General features: G+C 51.0%; 1 protein-coding gene across 1 annotated transcript in view; it reads right to left on the bottom strand.

Annotated features, from left to right (window-relative positions):
* The window catches only part of UTP23 (UTP23 small subunit processome component), a 28,883-nt gene extending 22,267 nt beyond the window's left edge, over positions 1-6,616 (bottom strand). The window contains exon 1 of the mRNA XM_073679798.1: positions 6,281-6,616. Coding sequence (XP_073535899.1) covers positions 6,281-6,468 — 188 coding nt within the window. The 5' untranslated portion in view covers positions 6,469-6,616. The remainder of the gene's footprint in view (positions 1-6,280) is intronic.
* Positions 6,617-25,112: the final 18,496 nt, after the last annotated feature.

The following is a 25,112-nucleotide window of genomic DNA, read 5'->3' as shown; positions in this document are numbered from 1 at the left end:
GGGGAGGGGACACACCCCCCTAGGAAGACAGCGGGAGGGGGAGGGGACACACCCCCCTAGGAAGACAGCGGGAGGGGGAGGGGAGGGGACACACCCCCCTAGGAAGACAGCGGGAGGGGGAGGGGAGGGGACACACCCCCCTAGGAAGACAGCGGGAGGGGGAGGGGAGGGGACACACCCCCCTAGGAAGAAAGCGGGAGGGGGAGGGGACACCCCCCCCTAGGAAGACAGCGGGAGGGGGAGGGGAGGGGACACCCCCCCCTAGGAAGACAGCGGGAGGGGGAGGCGAGGGGACACCCCCCCCTAGGAAGACAGCGGGAGGGGGAGGGGACACCCCCCCCTAGGAAGACAGCGGGAGGGGGAGGGGAGGGGACACACCCCCCTAGGAAGACAGGGGGAGGGGGAGGGGACACCCCCCCCTAGGAAGACAGGGGGAGGGGACACCCCCCCCTAGGAAGACAGCGGGAGGGGGAGGGGACACCCCCCCCTAGGAAGACAGCGGGAGGGGGAGGGGAGGGGACACCCCCCCCTAGGAAGACAGCGGGAGGGGGAGGGGAGGGGACACCCCCCCCTAGGAAGACAGCGGGAGGGGGAGGGGAGGGGACACCCCCCCCTAGGAAGACAGCGGGAGGGGGAGGGGACACCCCCCCCAGGAAGACAGCGGGAGGGGGAGGGGAGGGGACACCCCCCCCTAGGAAGACAGCGGGAGGGGGAGGGGAGGGGACACCCCCCCCCTAGGAAGACAGCGGGAGGGGGAGGGGAGGGGACACACCCCCCTAGGAAGACAGCGGGAGGGGGAGGGGACACACCCCCCTAGGAAGACAGGGGGAGGGGGAGGGGAGGGGACACACCCCCCTAGGAAGACAGCGGGAGGGGGAGGGGACACACCCCCCTAGGAAGACAGGGGGAGGGGGAGGGGACACCCCCCCCCTAGGAAGACAGGGGGAGGGGGAGGGGGAGGGGACACCCCCCCCCTAGGAAGACAGGGGGAGGGGGAGGGGACACCCCCCCCTAGGAAGACAGGGGGAGGGGAGGGGACACCCCCCCTAGGAAGACAGCGGGAGGGGGAGGGGAGGGGACACCCCCCCCCTAGGAAGACAGCGGGAGGGGGAGGGGAGGGGACACCCCCCCCCTAGGAAGACAGGGGGAGGGGAGGGGACACCCCCCCCCCTAGGAAGACAGCGGGAGGGGGAGGGGAGGGGACACCCCCCCCCTAGGAAGGCAGGGGGAGGGGGAGGGGACACCCCCCCCTAGGAAGACAGGGGGAGGGGGAGGGGACACCCCCCCCTAGGAAGACAGGGGGAGGGGGAGGGGGAGGGGACACCCCCCCCTAGGAAGACAGGGGGAGGGGGAGGGGAGGGGACACCCCCCCCTAGGAAGACAGCGGGAGGGGGAGGGGAGGGGACACCCCCCCTAGGAAGACAGGGGGAGGGGGAGGGGAGGGGACACCCCCCCCTAGGAAGACAGCGGGAGGGGGAGGGGAGGGGACACCCCCCCCTAGGAAGACAGCGGGAGGGGGAGGGGAGGGGACACCCCCCCCTAGGAAGACAGCGGGAGGGGGAGGGGAGGGGACACCCCCCCCTAGGAAGACAGCGGGAGGGGGAGGGGAGGGGACACCCCCCCTAGGAAGACAGGGGGAGGGGGAGGGGAGGGGACACCCCCCCCCTAGGAAGACAGGGGGAGGGGAGGGGACACCCCCCCCTAGGAAGACAGCGGGAGGGGGAGGGGAGGGGACACCCCCCCCCCCTAGGAAGACAGCGGGAGGGGGAGGGGAGGGGACACCCCCCCCTAGGAAGACTGCGGGAGGGGAGGGGACACCCCCCCCTAGGAAGACTGCGGGAGGGGGAGCGGACACACCCCCCTGGGAAGACTGCGGGAGGGGGAGGGGAGGGGACACACCCCCCTGGGAAGACAGCGGGAGGGGAGGGGACACCCCCCCCTAGGAAGACAGCGGGAGGGGGAGGGGACACCCCCCCCTAGGAAGACTGCGGGAGGGGGAGGGGAGGGGACACACCCCCCTAGGAAGACTGCGGGAGGGGGAGGGGAGGGGACACACCCCCCTGGGAAGACAGGGGGAGGGGGAGGGGACACCCCCCCCTAGGAAGACAGCGGGAGGGGAGGGGACACCCCCCCCTAGGAAGACAGCGGGAGGGGGAGGGGAGGGGACACCCCCCCCTAGGAAGACAGCGGGAGGGGGAGGGGACACCCCCCCCTAGGAAGACAGCGGGAGGGGGAGGGGACACCCCCCCCTAGGAAGACAGCAGGAGGGGGAGGGGAGGGGACACCCCCCCCTAGGAAGACAGCGGGAGGGGGAGGGGAGGGGACACCCCCCCCCTAGGAAGACAGCGGGAGGGGGAGGGGAGGGGACACCCCCCCCTAGGAAGACAGCGGGAGGGGGAGGGGACACACCCCCCTAGGAAGGCAGGGGGAGGGGACACCCCCCCCTAGGAAGACAGGGGGAGGGGGAGGGGACACCCCCCCCTAGGAAGACAGGGGGAGGGGGAGGGGACACCCCCCCCTAGGAAGACAGCGGGAGGGGGAGGGGAGGGGACACCCCCCCCTAGGAAGACAGGGGGAGGGGGAGGGGACACCCCCCCCCTAGGAAGACAGGGGGAGGGGGAGGGGGAGGGGACACCCCCCCCACCCCCCCCCTAGGAAGACAGGGGGAGGGGGAGGGGGGAGGGGACACCCCCCCCCTAGGGAAGACAGGGGGGAGGGGGAGGGGGAGGGGGAGAGACACCCCAGGAAGACGGGAGGGAGACCTAGGAAGACAGCGGAGGGGAGATCACCCCCCCCCTAGAAGACAGGGGGAGGAGGAGATCACCCCCCCCCTAGGAAGACAGGGGGAGGGGGAGGGGGAGGGGACACCCCCCCCTAGGAAGACAGGGGGAGGGGGAGGGGAGGGACACCCCCCCCTAGGAAGACAGGGGAGGGGACACCCCCCCTAGGAAGACAGGGGGAGGGGAGGGGACACCCCCCCTAGGAAGACAGCGGGAGGGGGAGGGGGAGGGGACACCCCCCCTAGGAAGACAGCGGGAGGGGGAGGGGAGGGGACACCCCCCCCTAGGAAGACAGCGGGAGGGGGAGGGGAGGGGACACCCCCCCCTAGGAAGACAGCGGGAGGGGGAGGGGAGGGGACACCCCCCCCTAGGAAGACAGCGGGAGGGGGAGGGGAGGGGACACCCCCCCCTAGGAAGACAGCGGGAGGGGGAGGGGAGGGGACACCCCCCCCTAGGAAGACAGCGGGAGAGGGAGGGGAGGGGACACCCCCCCCTAGGAAGACAGCGGGAGGGGGAGGGGAGGGGACACCCCCCCCTAGGAAGACAGCGGGAGGGGGAGGGGAGGGGACACCCCCCCCTAGGAAGACAGCGGGAGGGGGAGGGGAGGGGACACCCCCCCCTAGGAAGACAGCGGGAGGGGGAGGGGAGGGGACACCCCCCCCTAGGAAGACAGCGGGAGGGGGAGGGGAGGGGACACCCCCCCCTAGGAAGACAGCGGGAGGGGGAGGGGAGGGGACACCCCCCCCTAGGAAGACAGCGGGAGGGGGAGGGGAGGGGACACACACCCCTAGGAAGACAGCGGGAGGGGGAGGGGAGGGGACACACACCCCTAGGAAGACAGCGGGAGGGGGAGGGGAGGGGACACACACCCCTAGGAAGACAGCGGGAGGGGGAGGGGAGGGGACACACACCCCTAGGAAGACAGCGGGAGGGGGAGGGGAGGGGACACACACCCCTAGGAAGACAGCGGGAGGGGGAGGGGAGGGGACACACACCCCTAGGAAGACAGCGGGAGGGGGAGGGGACACACACCCCTAGGAAGACAGCGGGAGGGGGAGGGGACACACACCCCTAGGAAGACAGGGGGAGGGGAGGGGACACACACCCCTAGGAAGACAGCGGGAGGGGGAGGGGACACACACCCCTAGGAAGACAGCGGGAGGGGGAGGGGACACACACCCCTAGGAAGACAGCGGGAGGGGGAGGGGACACACACCCCTAGGAAGACAGCGGGAGGGGGAGGGGACACACCCCCCTAGGAAGACAGCGGGAGGGGGAGGGGAGGGGACACACCCCTAGGAAGACAGCGGGAGGGGGAGGGGAGGGGACACACCCCTAGGAAGACAGCGGGAGGGGGAGGGGAGGGGACACACATCCCTAGGAAGACAGCGGGAGGGGGAGGGGAGGGGACACACACCCCTAGGAAGACAGCGGGAGGGGGAGGGGACACACACCCCTAGGAAGACAGCGGGAGGGGGAGGGGACACACACCCCTAGGAAGACAGCGGGAGGGGGAGGGGACACACACCCCTAGGAAGACAGCGGGAGGGGGAGGGGACACACACCCCTAGGAAGACAGCGGGAGGGGGAGGGGAGGGGACACACACCCCTAGGAAGACAGCGGAAGGGGGAGGGGACACACACCCCTAGGAAGACAGCGGGAGGGGGAGGGGAGGGGACACACACCCCTAGGAAGACAGCGGGAGGGGGAGGGGAGGGGACACACACCCCTAGGAAGACAGCGGGAGGGGGAGGGGACACACACCCCTAGGAAGACAGCGGGAGGGGGAGGGGACACACACCCCTAGGAAGACAGCGGGAGGGGGAGGGGACACACACCCCTAGGAAGACAGCGGGAGGGGGAGGGGGAGGGGAGGGGACACACACCCCTAGGAAGACAGCGGGAGGGGGAGGGGACACACACCCCTAGGAAGACAGCGGGAGGGGGAGGGGACACACACCCCTAGGAAGACAGCGGAAGGGGGAGGGGACACACACCCCTAGGAAGACAGCGGAAGGGGGAGGGGAGGGGACACACACCCCTAGGAAGACAGCGGAAGGGGGAGGGGAGGGGACACACACCCCTAGGAAGACAGCGGAAGGGGGAGGGGAGGGGACACACACCCCTAGGAAGACAGCGGAAGGGGGAGGGGAGGGGACACACACCCCTAGGAAGACAGCGGAAGGGGGAGGGGAGGGGACACACACCCCTAGGAAGACAGCGGAAGGGGGAGGGGACACACACCCCTAGGAAGACAGCGGAAGGGGGAGGGGACACACACCCCTAGGAAGACAGCGGGAGGGGGAGGGGACACACACCCCTAGGAAGACAGCGGGAGGGGGAGGGGACACACACCCCTAGGAAGACAGCGGGAGGGGGAGGGGACACACACCCCTAGGAAGACAGCGGGAGGGGGAGGGGACACACACCCCTAGGAAGACAGCGGGAGGGGGAGGGGACACACACCCCTAGGAAGACAGCGGGAGGGGGAGGGGACACACACCCCTAGGAAGACAGCGGGAGGGGGAGGGGACACACACCCCTAGGAAGACAGCGGGAGGGGGAGGGGACACACACCCCTAGGAAGACAGCGGGAGGGGGAGGGGACACACACCCCTAGGAAGACAGCGGGAGGGGGAGGGGAGGGGACACACACCCCTAGGAAGACAGCGGGAGGGGGAGGGGAGGGGACACACACCCCTAGGAAGACAGCGGGAGGGGGAGGGGAGGGGACACACACCCCTAGGAAGACAGCGGGAGGGGGAGGGGAGGGGACACACACCCCTAGGAAGACAGCGGGAGGGGGAGGGGAGGGGACACACACCCCTAGGAAGACAGCGGGAGGGGGAGGGGAGGGGACACACACCCCTAGGAAGACAGCGGGAGGGGGAGGGGAGGGGACACACACCCCTAGGAAGACAGCGGGAGGGGGAGGGGACACACACCCCTAGGAAGACAGCGGGAGGGGGAGGGGACACACACCCCTAGGAAGACAGCGGGAGGGGGAGGGGACACACACCCCTAGGAAGACAGCGGGAGGGGGAGGGGACACACACCCCTAGGAAGACAGCGGGAGGGGGAGGGGACACACACCCCTAGGAAGACAGCGGGAGGGGGAGGGGAGGGGACACACACCCCTAGGAAGACAGCGGGAGGGGGAGGGGAGGGGACACACACCCCTAGGAAGACAGCGGGAGGGGGAGGGGAGGGGACACACACCCCTAGGAAGACAGCGGGAGGGGGAGGGGAGGGGACACACACCCCTAGGAAGACAGCGGGAGGGGGAGGGGAGGGGACACACACCCCTAGGAAGACAGCGGGAGGGGGAGGGGAGGGGACACACACCCCTAGGAAGACAGCGGGAGGGGGAGGGGAGGGGACACACACCCCTAGGAAGACAGCGGGAGGGGGGGGGGGTTACAGCTGCCGTCCACCAGTGGCTGCACCCCCAGACCAGGCTCTGCACCCTACAGCGCCCCTCCATGGCGGCGCCCCTTACTTGGTCGTGCACAGCTGCACGTCCCCCATCAGATACTTGGGCAGCTGCTCCTTGATCTGGATCTTGTTCTTCAGCGCCGCCTGGCAGAACGTCCCGTCCAGCAGCACCTGGAAAGGCTCCCGGAAGCGGAAGTTGTGCTTGTAGAAGTTCACGTTCTTCTTGGCGTGTTTCTGCCGGGTGATCTTCATGGCGGACGGTTCGGGTCACCCGGTTACGTACAGGGACGTCACGCACACCGGAGAAGCTGAGCTCTCCCCACGTGGGTGCCGCGTCCCGGAAGTACGTCACGTGATCCTAGCAACAAACACACCCACCGAGAGGGCGGGGCTTGGCTGGTCATGTGACCGTGTAGTGGCGAAAACCTGGGCGTTCTAGAACGTTGTGTGTCAGATGGGAACCACGTGACCCAGGATTCGGCTGTGTCCCACTGCACTGCCACCCTCAGCCGCTCTCACATGGCGGCGGTAGTACTCAACTGGACACCGGCATGGAGTTCTCTACAAAGGATAATAATACAGAAGAAAATAAAGAAATCTAACTATTAGAATGATCGGCTGGTTGTATCATGGACTACCTTTGACAGAATGGGTTTTTTTTTGTTTTTTTTTAGTACAATAAAAAGCGATGAAAATGTCTTTGTTTCTCAGAGAGGCGTCAATAAAACCGTCAGTAATAGGTCCTCGCTCAGCTCCAAAACCCTCACAGGTCTCGGAAAATGGTGACACAAAGCAATTTATTTATTTTACTTTTTTACGAACCTCTGAATTTTTTTTCAGCACTTAAATGAAAAAAACCCAAAACATCCGTGTAAGTTTGGTATCAGCGTCGCCATACTGAGCCGGAGAATCATTGTTACCATATAATCCAATACCGAGCGCATAGGAACGCTCCGCACATTAATCTCATGACCAGAATTACACTGCCTCAAAAAAGTCTTCATACCCCATGAACTTTTACACATTATTTTCATATTAAATCCACAAACTTAAATGTATTTCATTAGGATTTTATGTGACATACCAACACAAAGTAGCAAGAATTTGTGTAACGGAAATGATACATGGGTTTCTAATTATTGTAAAAAAATATAAATCTGAAAATTGTGACGTATGTTTGTATTCAGCCCCCTGGAGTCTGATACCTCTAAATAAAATCCTGTGACTCCACAAGTCACATAATTAGTAAATTGAGTCCACCTGTGTGTAATTTATTCTCAGTATAACTACAGCTGTTCTGTGAAGGCCTCAGAGGTTTGTTTGAGAACATTAGGGATCAAACGGCATCATGGAAACCAAGGAGCACACCAGACAGGTCAGGGATAAAGCTGTGGAGAAGAGGAAAGCAGGGTTAGGTTATAAAGAAATAGCTAAAGCTCTGTATATCTCATGGAGCACTATTAAATAGAAGGAGTATGGCACAACTGCAAACCTATGAAGACATGGCTGTCCACCTAACCTGACATCCCAAGCAAGGAGAGAACTAATTAGAGAAGCAGCCAAGAGGTTCATGGTAACTCTGGAGGAGCTGCAGAGATCCACAGCTCAGGTGGGAGAATCTGTCCACAGGACAAATGGTAGTTGTACACTCCACAAATCTGGCCTTTAGGAAAAAAGTGGCAAGAAGAAAACTACATTTGAAAGCAAACCATAAGAAGTCCCGTTTTTGGTTTGCAAAAAGCCATGTAGGGGACACAGCTAGCATGCGAAAGAAGGGGCTCTGGTCAGATGAGACCTAAGTAGAACATTTGGGCTAAATGTAAAACGCTATGTGTGACAGAAAGCTAACACCTTGAAAACACCATACCAACCATCAAACTTGCTGGTGGCAGCATCATGCTGTTGGGAGGCTTTTGTTCAGCAGGGACAGGGAAGATGGTCAGAGATGATGAGAAGATGAATGGAGCTAAATACAGAACAATCCTGGAGGAAAACCTGTTAGAGGCTGCAAAAGACTTGAGACTAGGGCGTAGGTTCAGATTCGAGCAGGACAACGACCCTAAACATCCTGCCAGAGCTACAATGGATGGTTTAGATCAAAGTATATTCGTGTGTGTGAACGGCCCAGTCACTGTCCAGACCTAAATGCCAGAGAATCAGCAACAAGACTTAAAAATTGCTGTTCACAGACGTCTCCATCCAATCTCACTGAGTGAGAGCGAGTGTGCGAGGAGGAAGGGGCAAAAATGTCACCTCTAGATGTGCAAAGCTGGTAGTGACACAATCCAAAAGTCTGTAGCAGTAACTGCAGAGAATGGTGGTCCTACAAAGTATTGACCCAGGGGGGCTGAATACAAATGCACCTCACAATTGTCAGATTTATATTTTTAAAACAATTAGAAAACCATGAATCATTTCCTTTACACATATTTGATACTTTGGTATCACATAAAATACCAATAAAATACTTTTAAATTTGTGGGTGTAACATGAAAAAATGTGGAAAGGTATGAAAACTTTATCAAGCCGCTGTAATTCTGCGTCAAGAGATGGATGTGCTGAGCGCTTCTATGTCCTCGGTGGTGAAGCAGTGGCCACGTGCAGATTCCCCATATTATTAAGGAGTTGAGGAGTTCTCCAGATGGTGAATTCTGCCGTCGTCAGTAAACTGCCTTCTCCCCCACGTAACACATACATTGCTCTATTCTTGCTCTGACTCGGCCTCTGTAGTAAGTGTTTCTGCAGTTCCCGCCCGTCTGTCATCACGGCCCATTATATTCTCGTAGGAACAGCAGGAGGGGACATTTAGGAAATGTGTTTTCCCGGTGAACAGAATTCTTCACTTACTCTCATCAGGACGGTCCTAGAATTATCTCTGCACCGCGCCGGCGCTCCTCCATCACCCTATGTTATATCACTTCTATCCAGTGTATCCTCCGCCATAGGATGGATTTATGTAGCGCTACATACAGTGACATTTCTTGGGGTTAAGGGTACGAAATGAGTTCGGTGGTGCAAGAGCTCCAGGTCACCATGCACATTGACCACATGACATCAAGATCGCGATAGATTTCTATTTTAGGCTGCAATTTGCGTGAGATTTAGGAGGAGCGACACCGTCACAGAGGAGCCTTGGTCATGGGGAATAACAGATGAGCAAATTAGCAGGACCCTGGTTCAGTGGCCACAGCAGTGGTCCGTAGCCACAAGATGGACGCCTCCTACCTGCCAGCATCCTCGGCTCCTCTTTTGATTAGCGGGTCTGGTGCGATGACATCTTGATGCTCACAGAACGGCACTCCATTCCGGCTAATCAAAAGAGGCGCCGGGTATGCTGGCAGGTAAGGAGTGTTTTCCAGGGATACTGTCTGGCGGCCATGGACTACTGACCAGAGTTTTGTGTTTTTATTGGCTCATCTCTACTTCATACACATGAGATAAAAGTTGGAAGAACCTGAAAGTGAATAAGGGCCACCTGATGAGCATACTCCACTGAGCCTATCTGTATGTGGGGAAGAGCAGCCATCGGCTGAACAAACTCGTCTGACAGCGTGAGGCATCATGCACAAGGCAGTATTATGGCTGCATGCATGGGCAATATATTTATTATTATGGCATCATATTCCGCAGCGTTTTAAAGACATTATGGGCACTGTCCCCATTGGGGCTCACAATCTAGATTCTCTATCAGTATGTCTTTGGAGTGTGTGAGGAAAACGGAGAACCTGGAGGAAACCCACGCAAACACGGAGAGAACATACACACTCCTTGCAGATGTTGTCCTTGGTGGGATTTGAACCCAGGACCCCAGTACTGCTAAGCACTGAGTCACCATGCTGCCCCTATCAGTGCCAAGCCTGGGATTGGATCACATCAGTATATTCCTGGTGAAAGCTTATTTATGATGGAGTCAGAAGACGAGTTGTTGGCTACAGTTATCTCATGTTTAAAGGGGCTGTCCAGGACCCTGACATTGATGATGTCTCCTTAGGATAGGTAATCAGTATCTGATCAGTAGGTGGCTGTTGCCAGATCCTCCAGCAGCCGGATGAGAACATTGCAAAGCGCATAGTCAGCACAGCTCAGTGCAGCTCTGCTACCATTCACTTCAGTAGGAGCCGAGCTGCAGTACCTGAGAATGGCCACTACACAGTGTATGGCGCTACATAGTATGGATAAAAAAAGACACTTGTCCATGAGGTGCATTCGTTCCATTCGCTGGGTCCTCCCGGCAGCCGCAGGAGCTGGTATAACGGATGATGGGTGTCTGACCTATCCGAAAGGAAGGAGATCAATATCTTATTCCTGGACATCGTCTTTACATTATTAGTCCAGAGAAGTGATAAAACCCCAGATAAGGCATCTGCTTTTATCAGTGGTTATCAGACTGAACCAAGATTTAAAGGATGTGTCTGATATGCTAAACATTTTATCGGCTTTACAAAATAAATGCACCCAGCAGTTCACGAAGGTGATAAAAGTCAGTAAAAAAAGGGAGAAACTTTTCTGAGAATTTACATAGATGCTTCAAGCTCACAAGCTGAAATGGCCACAGTGTGAACGCGCTCTTATGCATTGCACATGGGACAACTTGTGCTCCGGCTCATTTGTTTGGTTTTGCTGTAGTTTTTTGTACTCTGTACAGACTCCCCCTTTCTGAGCTAGGCCTTTGTCTATATAGCATCCCATGGACATGAGGCTGAACAGTCGGGCCCAATCTTGATCTGCCCTTGTGCACACTCGGATCCGCCGAGCATACATGTCAGCAGGGAGAGAAGATGGGCGGCTGTAAGACAGCTCTGGTTCATGATGAAATCCAGTTTTCTGGTACTACTACTCCCAATAGCCCTAATGGTAGTCATGCTGGGAGCTGCAGCTCATTACACATACGCTCCAGGTCGCAGAGCATCGCATTAGTATTTTCTAGCTTTGAATCATATTAAGGCTGAACATCAATATGGCTCACGTTGTAGATCTTTAATAGCTTCAGCCTGAAGGAAAGGCTCCAGCAAGTCGATATCCAGCCGTATTCCCGTTAATGGCCGTCTTGTTATTGCAGCGGGGCTTGTACGCTCCAGCCGTGATCATTGCTCAATATTCCTGCAGGTCAATCTGTCCGACCCGGCCCCGACGTCACACAGAACGTGATGGCTGATTACCACTGACAAGAAATGCAGTGTATACTGTGTATATAGTGACCGCAGTGTATACTGCCTGTGTATACTGTGTATATAGTGACCGCAGTGTATACTGCCTGTGTATACTGTGTATATAGTGACCGCAGTGTATCCTGCCTGTGTATACTGTGTATATAGTGACCGCAGTGTATCCTGCCTGTGTATACTGTGTATATAGTGACCGCAGTGTATCCTGCCTGTGTATACTGTGTATATAGTGACCGCAGTGTATCCTGCCTGTGTATACTGTGTATATAGTGACCGCAGTGTATACTGCCTGTGTATACTGTGTATATAGTGACCGCAGCTGTATACTGCCTGTGTATACTATGTATATAGTGACCGCAGTGTATGCTGCCTGTGTGTACTGTGTACATAGTGACCGCAGTGTATACTGCCTGTGTATACTGTGTATATAGTGACCGCAGTGTATGCTGCCTGTGTATACTGTGTATATAGTGACCGCAGTGTATCCTGCCTGTGTATACTGTGTATATAGTGACCGCAGTGTATACTGCCTGTGTATACTGTGTATATAGTGACCGCAGTGTATCCTGCCTGTGTATACTGTGTACATAGTGACCGCAGTGTATACTGCCTGTGTATACTGTGTATATAGTGACCGCAGTGTATCCTGCCTGTGTGTACTGTGTACATAGTGACCGCAGTGTATACTGCCTGTGTATACTGTGTATATAGTGACCGCAGTGTATGCTGCCTGTGTATACTGTGTATATAGTGACCGCAGTGTATACTGCCTGTGTATACTGTGTATATAGTGACCGCAGTGTATACTGCCTGTGTATACTGTGTATATAGTGACCGCAGTGTATACTGCCTGTGTATACTGTGTATATAGTGACCGCAGCTGTATACTGCCTGTGTATACTATGTATATAGTGACCGCAGTGTATGCTGCCTGTGTATACTGTGTATATAGTGACCGCAGTGTATCCTGCCTGTGTATACTGTGTATATAGTGACCGCAGTGTATACTGCCTGTGTATACTGTGTATATAGTGACCGCAGTGTATACTGCCTGTGTATACTGTGTATATAGTGACCGCAGCTGTATACTGCCTGTGTATACTATGTATATAGTGACCGCAGTGTATGCTGCCTGTGTGTACTGTGTACATAGTGACCGCAGTGTATACTGCCTGTGTATACTGTGTATATAGTGACCGCAGCTGTATACTGCCTGTGTATACTATGTATATAGTGACCGCAGTGTATGCTGCCTGTGTGTACTGTGTACATAGTGACCGCAGTGTATACTGCCTGGGTATCCTGTGTATATAGTGACCGCAGTGTATACTGCCTGTGTATACTGTGTATATAGTGACCGCAGTGTATACTGCCTGTGTATACTGTGTATATAGTGACCGCAGTGTATACTGCCTGTGTATACTGTGTATATAGTGACCGCAGTGTACACTGCCTGTGTATACTGTGTATATAGTGACCGCAGTGTATACTGCCTGTGTATACTATGTATATAGTGACCGCAGTGTATGCTGCCTGTGTATACTGTGTATATAGTGACCGCAGTGTATACTGCCTGTGTATACTGTGTATATAGTGACCGCAGTGTATACTGCCTGTGTATCCTGTGTATATAGTGACCGCAGTGTATACTGCCTGTGTATACTGTGTATATAGTGACCGCAGTGTATACTGCCTGTGTATACTGTGTATATAGTGACCGCAGTGTATACTGCCTGTGTATACTGTGTATATAGTGACCGCAGTGTATCCTGTGTATATAGTGACCGCAGTGTATCCTGCCTGTGTATACTGTGTATATAGTGACCGCAGTGTATACTGCCTGTGTATACTGTGTATATAGTGACCGCAGTGTATACTGCCTGTGTATCCTGTGTATATAGTGACCGCAGTGTATACTGCCTGTGTATCCTGTGTATATAGTGACCGCAGTGTATACTGTGTATATAGTGACCGCAGTGTATCCTGCCTGTGTATACTGTGTATATAGTGACCGCAGTGTATCCTGCCTGTGTATACTGTGTATATAGTGACCGCAGTGTATACTGCCTGTGTATACTGTGTATATAGTGACCGCAGTGTATACTGCCTGTGTATACTGTGTACATAGTGACCGCAGTGTATCCTGCCTGTGTATACTGTGTATATAGTGACCGCAGTGTATACTGCCTGTGTATCCTGTGTATATAGTGACCGCAGTGTATACTGCCTGTGTATCCTGTGTATATAGTGACCGCAGTGTATACTGCCTGTGTATCCTGTGTATATAGTGACCGCAGTGTATACTGTGTATATAGTGACCGCAGTGTATACTGCCTGTGTATACTGTGTATATAGTGACCGCAGTGTATACTGCCTGTGTGTACTGTGTATATAGTGACCGCAGTGTATACTGCCTGTGTATACTGTGTATATAGTGACCGCAGTGTATACTGCCTGTGTATACTGTGTATATAGTGACCGCAGTGTATACTGCCTGTGTGTACTGTGTATATAGTGACCGCAGTGTATACTGCCTGTGTATACTGTGTATATAGTGACCGCAGTGTATACTGCCTGTGTATACTGTGTATATAGTGACCGCAGTGTATACTGCCTGTGTATACTGTGTATATAGTGACCGCAGTGTATACTGCCTGTGTATACTGTGTATATAGTGACCGCAGTGTATACTGCCTGTGTATAACTGTGTATATGTGACCCCAGTGTATACTGCCTGTGTGTACTGTGTATATAATGACCGCAGTGTATACTGCCTGTGTATACTGTGTATATAGTGACCGCAGTGTATACTGCCTGTGTATACTATGTATATAGTGACCGCAGTGTATCCTGCCGGTGTATACTGTGTATATAGTGACCGCAGTGTATACTGCCTGTGTATACGTGTATATAGTGACCGCAGTGTATACTGCCTGTGTGTACTGTGTATATAGTGACCGCAGTGTATACTGCCTGTGTATACTGTGTATATAGTGACCGCAGTGTATACTGCCTGTGTATACTGTGTATATAGTGACCGCAGTGTATACTGCCTGTGTATACTGTGTATATAGTGACCGCAGTGTATACTGCCTGTGTATACTGTGTATATAGTGACCGCAGTGTATACTGCCTGTGTGTACTGTGTATATAGTGACCGCAGTGTATACTGCCTGTGTATACTGTGTATATAGTGACCGCAGTGTATACTGCCTGTGTATACTGTGTATATAGTGACCGCAGTGTATACTGCCTGTGTATACTGTGTATATAGTGACCGCAGCTGTATACTGCCTGTGTATACTGTGTATATAGTGACCGCAGTGTATACTGCCTGTGTATACTGTGTATATAGTGACCGCAGCTGTATACTGCCTGTGTATACTGTGTATATAGTGACCGCAGTGTATACTGCCTGTGTATACTGTGTATATAGTGGCCGCAGTGTATACTGCCTGTGTATACTGTGTATATAGTGACCGCAGTGTATACTGCCTGTGTGTACTGTGTATATAGTGACCGCAGTGTATACTGCCTGTGTATACTGTGTACATAGTGACCGCAGCTGTATACTGCCTGTGTGTACTGATTATATAGTGACCGCAGTGTATGCTGCCTGTGTATACTGTGTATATAGTGACCGCAGTGTATACTGCCTGTGTGTACTGTGTATATAGTGACCGCAGTGTATACTGCCTGTGTATACTATGTATATAGTGACCGCAGTGTATACTGTGTATATAGTGACCGCAGTGTATACTGCCTGTGTATACTGTGTATATAGTGACCGCAGTGTATACTGCCTGTGTATACTGTGTATATAGTGACCGCAGTGTATGCTGCCTGTTTATACTGTGTATATAGTGGCCGCAGTGTATACTGCCTGTGTATACTGTGTATATAGTGACCGCAGTGTATACTGCGTGTGTATACTGTGTATATAGTGACCGCAGTGTATACTGCCTGTGTATACTGTGTATATAGTGACCGCAGTGTATCCTGCCTGTGTGTACTGTGTATATAGTGACCGCAGTGTATCCTGCCTGTGTATACTGTGTATATAGTGACCGCAGTGTATACTGCCTGTGTGTACTGTGTATATAGTGACCGCAGTGTATCCTGCCTGTGTATACTGTGTATATAGTGACCACAGTGTATACTGCGTGTGTATACTGTGTACATAGTGACCGCAGTGTATACTGCCTGTGTGTACTGTGTATATAGTGACCGCAGCTGTATACTGCCTGTGTATACTGTGTATATAGTGACCGCAGTGTATACTGCCTGTGTGTACTGTGTATATAGTGACCGCAGTGTATGCTGCCTGTGTATACTGTGTATATAGTGACCGCAGTGTATACTGCCTGTGTATACTGTGTATGTAGTGACCGCAGTGTATACTGTGTATATAGTGACCGCAGTGTATACTGCCTGTGTATACTGTGTATATAGTGACCGCAGCTGTATACTGCCTGTGTGTACTGTGTATATAGTGACCGCAGTGTATCCTGCCTGTGTATACTGTGTATATAGTGACCGCAGCTGTATACTGCCTGTGTGTACTGTGTATATAGTGACCGCAGTGTATACTGCCTGTGTGTACTGTGTATATAGTGACCGCAGCTGTATACTGCCTGTGTATACTGTGTATATAGTGACCGCAGTGTATACTGCCTGTGTATACTGTGTATATAGTGACCGCAGCTGTATACTGCCTGTGTATACTGTGTATATAGTGACCGCAGTGTATACTGCCTGTGTATACTGTGTATATAGTGACCGCAGTGTATACTGCCTGTGTATACTGTGTATATAGTGACCGCAGTGTATACTGCCTGTGTATACTGTGTATATAGTGACCGCAGCTGTATACTGCCTGTGTATACTGTGTATATAGTGACCGCAGTGTATACTGCCTGTGTATACTGTGTATATAGTGACCGCAGCTGTATACTGCCTGTGTATACTGTGTATATAGTGACCGCAGTGTATACTGCCTGTGTATACTGTGTATATAGTGACCGCAGTGTATACTGCCTGTGTATACTGTGTATATAGTGACCGCAGTGTATACTGTGTATATAGTGACCGCAGTGTATACTGCCTGTGTATACTGTGTATATAGTGACCGCAGCTGTATACTGCCTGTGTGTACTGTGTATATAGTGACCGCAGTGTATCCTGCCTGTGTATACTGTGTATATCGTGACCGCAGCTGTATACTGCCTGTGTGTACTGTGTATATAGTGACCGCAGTGTATACTGCCTGTGTGTACTGTGTATATAGTGACCGCAGTGTATGCTGCCTGTGTATACTGTGTATATAGTGACCGCAGCTGTATACTGCCTGTGTGTACTGTGTATATAGTGACCGCAGTGTATCCTGCCTGTGTATACTGTGTATATAGTGACCGCAGTGTATACTGCCTGTGTGTACTGTGTATATAGTGACCGCAGTGTATACTGCCTGTGTATACTGTGTATATAGTGACCGCAGCTGTATACTGCCTGTGTGTACTGTGTATATAGTGACCGCAGTGTATCCTGCCTGTGTATACTGTGTATATAGTGACCGCAGTGTATACTGCCTGTGTGTACTGTGTATATAGTGACCGCAGTGTATACTGCCTGTGTGTACTGTGTATATAGTGACCGCAGCTGTATACTGCCTGTGTATACTGTGTATATAGTGACCGCAGTGTATACTGCCTGTGTATACTGTGTATATAGTGACCGCAGTGTATACTGCCTGTGTATACTGTGTATATAGTGACCGCAGCTGTATACTGCCTGTGTATACTGTGTATATAGTGACCGCAGCTGTATACTGCCTGTGTATACTGTGTATATAGTGACCGCAGTGTATACTGCCTGTGTATACTGTGTATATAGTGACCGCAGCTGTATACTGCCTGTGTATACTGTGTATATAGTGACCGCAGTGTATACTGCCTGTGTATACTGTGTATATAGTGACCGCAGTGTATACTGCCTGTGTATACTGTGTATATAGTGACCGCAGTGTATACTGTGTATATAGTGACCGCAGTGTATACTGCCTGTGTATACTGTGTATATAGTGACCGCAGCTGTATACTGCCTGTGTGTACTGTGTATATAGTGACCGCAGTGTATCCTGCCTGTGTATACTGTGTATATAGTGACCGCAGCTGTATACTGCCTGTGTGTACTGTGTATATAGTGACCGCAGTGTATACTGCCTGTGTGTACTGTGTATATAGTGACCGCAGTGTATACTGCCTGTGTATACTGTGTATATAGTGACCGCAGCTGTATACTGCCTGTGTATACTGTGTATATAGTGACCGCAGTGTATACTGCCTGTGTATACTATGTATATAGTGACCGCAGTGTATACTGCCTGTGTATACTGTGTATATAGTGACCGCAGTGTATACTGCCTGTGTATACTGTGTATATAGTGACCGCAGCTGTATACTGCCTGTGTATACTGTGTATATAGTGACCGCAGTGTATACTGCCTGTGTATACTGTGTATATAGTGACCGCAGTGTATACTGCCTGTGTATACTGTGTATATAGTGACCGCAGCTGTATACTGCCTGTGTATACTGTGTATATAGTGACCGCAGTGTATACTGCCTGTGTGTACTGTGTATATAGTGACCGCAGTGTATACTGCCTGTGTATACTGTGTATATAGTGACCGCAGCTGTATACTGCCTGTGTATACTGTGTATATAGTGACCGCAGTGTATACTGCCTGTGTATACTGTGTATATAGTGACCGCAGCTGTATACTGCCTGTGTATACTGTGTATATAGTGACCGCAGTGTATACTGCCTGTGTATACTGTGTATATAGTGACTGCAGTGTATACTGCCTGTGTATACTATGTATATAGTGACCGCAGTGTATACTGCCTGTGTGTACTGTGTATATAGTGACCGCAGTGTATACTGCCTGTGTATACTGTGTATATAGTGACCGCAGTGTATACTGCCTGTGTATACTGTGTATATAGTGACTGCAGTGTATACTGCCTGTGTATACTATGTATATAGTGACCGCAGTGTATACTGCCTGTGTATACTGTGTATATAGTGACCGCAGTGTATACTGCCTGTGTATACTGTGTATATAGTGACCGCAGTGTATACTGCCTGTGTGTACTGTGTATATAGTGACCGCAGTGTATACTGCCTGTGTATACTGTGTATATAGTGACCGCAGTGTATGCTGCCTGTGTATACTGTGTATATAGTGACCGCAGTGTATACTGCCTGTGTGTACTGTGTATATAGTGACCGCAGTGTATACTGCCTGTGTATACTGTGTATATAGTGACCGCAGTGTATACTGCCTGTGTATACTGTGTATATAGTGACCGCAGTGTATACTGCCTGTGTATACTGTGTATATAGTGACCGCAGTGTATACTGCCTGTGTATACTGTGTATATAGTGACCGCAGTGTATCCTGCCTGTGTATACTGTGTATATAGTGACCGCAGCTGTATACTGCCTGTGTATATAGTGACCGCAGTGTATACTGCCTGTGTATACTGTGTATATAGTGACCGCAGTGTATACTGCCTGTGTATACTGTGTATATAGTGACCGCAGCTGTATACTGCCTGTGTATACTGTGTATATAGTGACCGCAGTGTATACTGCCTGTGTATACTGTGTATATAGTGACCGCAGTGTATACTGCCTGTGTATACTGTGTATATAGTGACCGCAGCTGTATACTGCCTGTGTGTACTGTGTATATAGTGACCGCAGTGTATCCTGCCTGTGTATACTGTGTATATAGTGACCGCAGCTGTATACTGCCTGTGTGTACTGTGTATATAGTGACCGCAGTGTATACTGCCTGTGTGTACTGTGTATATAGTGACCGCAGCTGTATACTGCCTGTGTGTACTGTGTATATAGTGACCGCAGTGTATACTGCCTGTGTGTACTGTGTATATAGTGACCGCAGTGTATACTGCCTGTGTGTACTGTGTATATAGTGACCGCAGTGTATGCTGCCTGTTTATACTGTGTATATAGTGACCGCAGTGTATACTGCCTGTGTATACTGTGTATATAGTGACCGCAGCTGTATACTGCCTGTGTATACTGTGTATATAGTGACCGCAGTGTATACTGCCTGTGTATACTGTGTATATAGTGACCGCAGTGTATACTGCCTGTGTATACTATGTATATAGTGACCGCAGTGTATACTGCCTGTGTATACTGTGTATATAGTGACCGCAGCTGTATACTGCCTGTGTATACTGTGTATATAGTGACCGCAGTGTATACTGCCTGTGTGTACTGTGTATATAGTGACCGCAGTGTATGCTGCCTGTGTATACTGTGTATATAGTGACCGCAGTGTATCCTGCCTGTGTATACTGTGTATATAGTGACCGCAGTGTATACTGCCTGTGTATACTGTGTATATAGTGACCGCAGTGTATACTGCCTGTGTATACTGTGTATATAGTGACCGCAGTGTATACTGCCTGTGTATACTGTGTATATAGTGACCGCAGTGTATACTGCCTGTGTATACTATGTATATAGTGACCGCAGTGTATACTGCCTGTGTATACTGTGTATATAGTGACCGCAGCTGTATACTGCCTGTGTATACTGTGTATATAGTGACCGCAGTGTATACTGCCTGTGTGTACTGTGTATATAGTGACCGCAGTGTATGCTGCCTGTGTATACTGTGTATATAGTGACCGCAGTGTATGCTGCCTGTGTATACTGTGTATATAGTGACCGCAGTGTATGCTGCCTGTGTATACTGTGTATATAGTGACCGCAGTGTATACTGCCTGTGTATACTGTGTATATAGTGACCGCAGTGTATACTGCCTGTGTATACTGTGTATATAGTGACCGCAGTGTATACTGCCTGTGTATACTATGTATATAGTGACCGCAGTGTATACTGCCTGTGTATACTGTGTATATAGTGACCGCAGCTGTATACTGCCTGTGTATACTGTGTATATAGTGACCGCAGTGTATACTGCCTGTGTGTACTGTGTATATAGTGACCGCAGTGTATACTGCCTGTGTATACTGTGTATATAGTGACCGCAGTGTATACTGCCTGTGTATACTGTGTATATAGTGACCGCAGCTGTATACTGCCTGTGTATACTGTGTATATAGTGACCGCAGTGTACACTGCCTGTGTATACTGTGTATATAGTGACCGCAGTGTATACTGCCTGTGTATACTGTGTATATAGTGACCGCAGCTGTATACTGCCTGTGTATACTGTGTATATAGTGACCGCAGTGTATACTGCCTGTGTATACTGTGTATATAGTGACCGCAGCTGTATACTGCCTGTGTATACTGTGTATATAGTGACCGCAGTGTATACTGCCTGTGTGTACTGTGTATATAGTGACCGCAGTGTATGCTGCCTGTGTATACTGTGTATATAGTGACCGCAGTGTATGCTGCCTGTGTATACTGTGTATATAGTGACCGCAGTGTATACTGCCTGTGTATACTGTGTATATAGTGACCGCAGTGTATACTGCCTGTGTGTACTGTGTATATAGTGACCGCAGTGTATGCTGCCTGTGTATACTGTGTATATAGTGACCGCAGTGTATGCTGCCTGTGTATACTGTGTATATAGTGACCGCAGTGTATACTGCATGTGTATACTGTGTATATAGTGACCGCAGTGTACACTGCCTGTGTATACTGCGTATATAGTGACCGCAGTGTATACTGTGTATATAGTGACCGCAGTGTATACTGCCTGTGTATACTGTGTATATAGTGACCGCAGTGTATACTGCCTGTGTATACTGTGTATATAGTGACCGCAGTGTATACTGCCTGTGTATCCTGTGTATATAGTGACCGCAGTGTATACTGCCTGTGTATACTGTGTATATAGTGACCGCAGTGTATACTGCCTGTGTATACTGTGTATATAGTGACCGCAGCTGTATACTGCCTGTGTATACTGTGTATATAGTGACCGCAGTGTATACTGCCTGTGTATACTGTGTATATAGTGACCGCAGCTGTATACTGCCTGTGTATACTGTGTATATAGTGACCGCAGCTGTATACTGCCTGTGTATACTGTGTATATAGTGACCGCAGTGTATACTGCCTGTGTATACTGTGTATATAGTGACCGCAGTGTATACTGCCTGTGTATACTGTGTATATAGTGACCGCAGCTGTATACTGCCTGTGTATACTGTGTATATAGTGACCGCAGCTGTATACTGCCTGTGTATACTGTGTATATAGTGACCGCAGTGTATACTGCCTTTGTGTACTGTGTATATAGTGACCGCAGTGTATACTGCCTGTGTATACTGTGTATATAGTGACCGCAGCTGTATACTGCCTGTGTATACTGTGTATATAGTGACCGCAGCTGTATACTGCCTGTGTGTACTGTGTATATAGTGACCGCAGCTGTATACTGCCTATGTATACTGTGTATATAGTGACCGCAGTGTATACTGCCTGTGTATACTGTGTATATAGTGACCGCAGTGTATACTGCCTGTGTATACTGTGTACATAGTGACCGCAGTGTATACTGCCTGTGTATACTGTGTATATAGTGACCGCAGTGTATACTGCCTGTGTGTACTGTGTATATAGTGACCGCAGTGTATACTGCCTGTGTATACTGTGTATATAGTGACCGCAGTGTATACTGCCTGTGTGTACTGTGTATATAGTGACTGCAGTGTATACTGCCTGTGTGTACTGTGTATATAGTGACCGCAGCTGTATACTGCCTGTGTATACTGTGTATATAGTGACCGCAGTGTATACTGCCTGTGTATACTGTGTATATAGTGACCGCAGCTGTATACTGCCTGTGTATACTGTGTATATAGTGACCGCAGCTGTATACTGCCTGTGTATACTGTGTATATAGTGACCGCAGTGTATGCTGCCTGTGTATACTGTGTATATAGTGACCGCAGTGTATACTGCCTGTGTATACTGTGTATATAGTGACCGCAGTGTATACTGCCTGTGTATACTGTGTATATAGTGACCGCAGTGTATACTGCCTGTGTATACTATGTATATAGTGACCGCAGTGTATACTGCCTGTGTATACTGTGTATATAGTGACCGCAGCTGTATACTGCCTGTGTATACTGTGTATATAGTGACCGCAGTGTATACTGCCTGTGTGTACTGTGTATATAGTGACCGCAGTGTATACTGCCTGTGTATACTGTGTATATAGTGACCGCAGTGTATACTGCCTGTGTATACTGTGTATATAGTGACCGCAGCTGTATACTGCCTGTGTATACTGTGTATATAGTGACCGCAGTGTACACTGCCTGTGTATACTGTGTATATAGTGACCGCAGTGTATACTGCCTGTGTATACTGTGTATATAGTGACCGCAGCTGTATACTGCCTGTGTATACTGTGTATATAGTGACCGCAGTGTATACTGCCTGTGTATACTGTGTATATAGTGACCGCAGCTGTATACTGCCTGTGTATACTGTGTATATAGTGACCGCAGTGTATACTGCCTGTGTGTACTGTGTATATAGTGACCGCAGTGTATGCTGCCTGTGTATACTGTGTATATAGTGACCGCAGTGTATGCTGCCTGTGTATACTGTGTATATAGTGACCGCAGTGTATACTGCCTGTGTATACTGTGTATATAGTGACCGCAGTGTATACTGCCTGTGTGTACTGTGTATATAGTGACCGCAGTGTATGCTGCCTGTGTATACTGTGTATATAGTGACCGCAGTGTATGCTGCCTGTGTATACTGTGTATATAGTGACCGCAGTGTATACTGCATGTGTATACTGTGTATATAGTGACCGCAGTGTACACTGCCTGTGTATACTGCGTATATAGTGACCGCAGTGTATACTGTGTATATAGTGACCGCAGTGTATACTGCCTGTGTATACTGTGTATATAGTGACCGCAGTGTATACTGCCTGTGTATACTGTGTATATAGTGACCGCAGTGTATACTGCCTGTGTATCCTGTGTATATAGTGACCGCAGTGTATACTGCCTGTGTATACTGTGTATATAGTGACCGCAGTGTATACTGCCTGTGTATACTGTGTATATAGTGACCGCAGCTGTATACTGCCTGTGTATACTGTGTATATAGTGACCGCAGTGTATACTGCCTGTGTATACTGTGTATATAGTGACCGCAGCTGTATACTGCCTGTGTATACTGTGTATATAGTGACCGCAGCTGTATACTGCCTGTGTATACTGTGTATATAGTGACCGCAGTGTATACTGCCTGTGTATACTGTGTATATAGTGACCGCAGTGTATACTGCCTGTGTATACTGTGTATATAGTGACCGCAGCTGTATACTGCCTGTGTATACTGTGTATATAGTGACCGCAGCTGTATACTGCCTGTGTATACTGTGTATATAGTGACCGCAGTGTATACTGCCTTTGTGTACTGTGTATATAGTGACCGCAGTGTATACTGCCTGTGTATACTGTGTATATAGTGACCGCAGCTGTATACTGCCTGTGTATACTGTGTATATAGTGACCGCAGCTGTATACTGCCTGTGTGTACTGTGTATATAGTGACCGCAGCTGTATACTGCCTATGTATACTGTGTATATAGTGACCGCAGTGTATACTGCCTGTGTATACTGTGTATATAGTGACCGCAGTGTATACTGCCTGTGTATACTGTGTACATAGTGACCGCAGTGTATACTGCCTGTGTATACTGTGTATATAGTGACCGCAGTGTATACTGCCTGTGTGTACTGTGTATATAGTGACCGCAGTGTATACTGCCTGTGTGTACTGTGTATATAGTGACCGCAGTGTATACTGCCTGTGTGTACTGTGTATATAGTGACCGCAGTGTATACTGCCTGTGTGTACTGTGTATATAGTGACTGCAGTGTATACTGCCTGTGTGTACTGTGTATATAGTGACCGCAGCTGTATACTGCCTGTGTATACTGTGTATATAGTGACCGCAGTGTATACTGCCTGTGTATACTGTGTATATAGTGACCGCAGTGTATACTGCCTGTGTATACTGTGTATATAGTGACCGCAGTGTATACTGCCTGTGTATACTGTGTATATAGTGACCGCAGTGTATCCTGCTTGTGTATATAGTGACCGCAGTGTATACTGCCTGTGTATACTGTGTATATAGTGACCGCAGCTGTATACTGCCTGTGTATACTGTGTATATAGTGACCGCAGTGTATACTGCCTGTGTATACTGTGTATATAGTGACCGCAGTGTATACTGCCTGTGTGTACTGTGTATATAGTGACCGCAGTGTATACTGCCTGTGTGTACTGTGTATATAGTGACCGCAGCTGTATACTGCCTGTATGTACTGTGTATATAGTGACCGCAGTGTATACTGCCTGTGTATATAGTGACCGCAGTGTATGCTGCCTGTGTATACTGTGTATATAGTGACCGCAGCTGTATACTGCCTGTGTGTACTGTGTATATAGTGACCGCAGTGTATACTGCCTGTGTATATAGTGACCGCAGTGTATGCTGCCTGTGTATACTGTGTATATAGTGACCGCAGTGTACACTGCCTGTGTATACTGTGTATATAGTGACCGCAGCAGTATACCGAGGCGATGGTCCTATCAGCATTGGGATCCACATTACTGTGTCTTATTCTGCCGGGATTCGGTGGTCGGTAGCAAATGGACAAAATGAG

The sequence above is a fragment of the Phyllobates terribilis genome, unplaced genomic scaffold (assembly GCF_046119375.1).
Source record: "Phyllobates terribilis strain yellow unplaced genomic scaffold, ASM4611937v1 Scaffold_4__5_contigs__length_816908805, whole genome shotgun sequence".
NCBI classification, from domain to species: domain Eukaryota; kingdom Metazoa; phylum Chordata; class Amphibia; order Anura; family Dendrobatidae; genus Phyllobates; species Phyllobates terribilis.
Note: the sequence above shows the minus strand (reverse complement) of the source record. Positions and strands in the feature narration are given on the sequence as shown.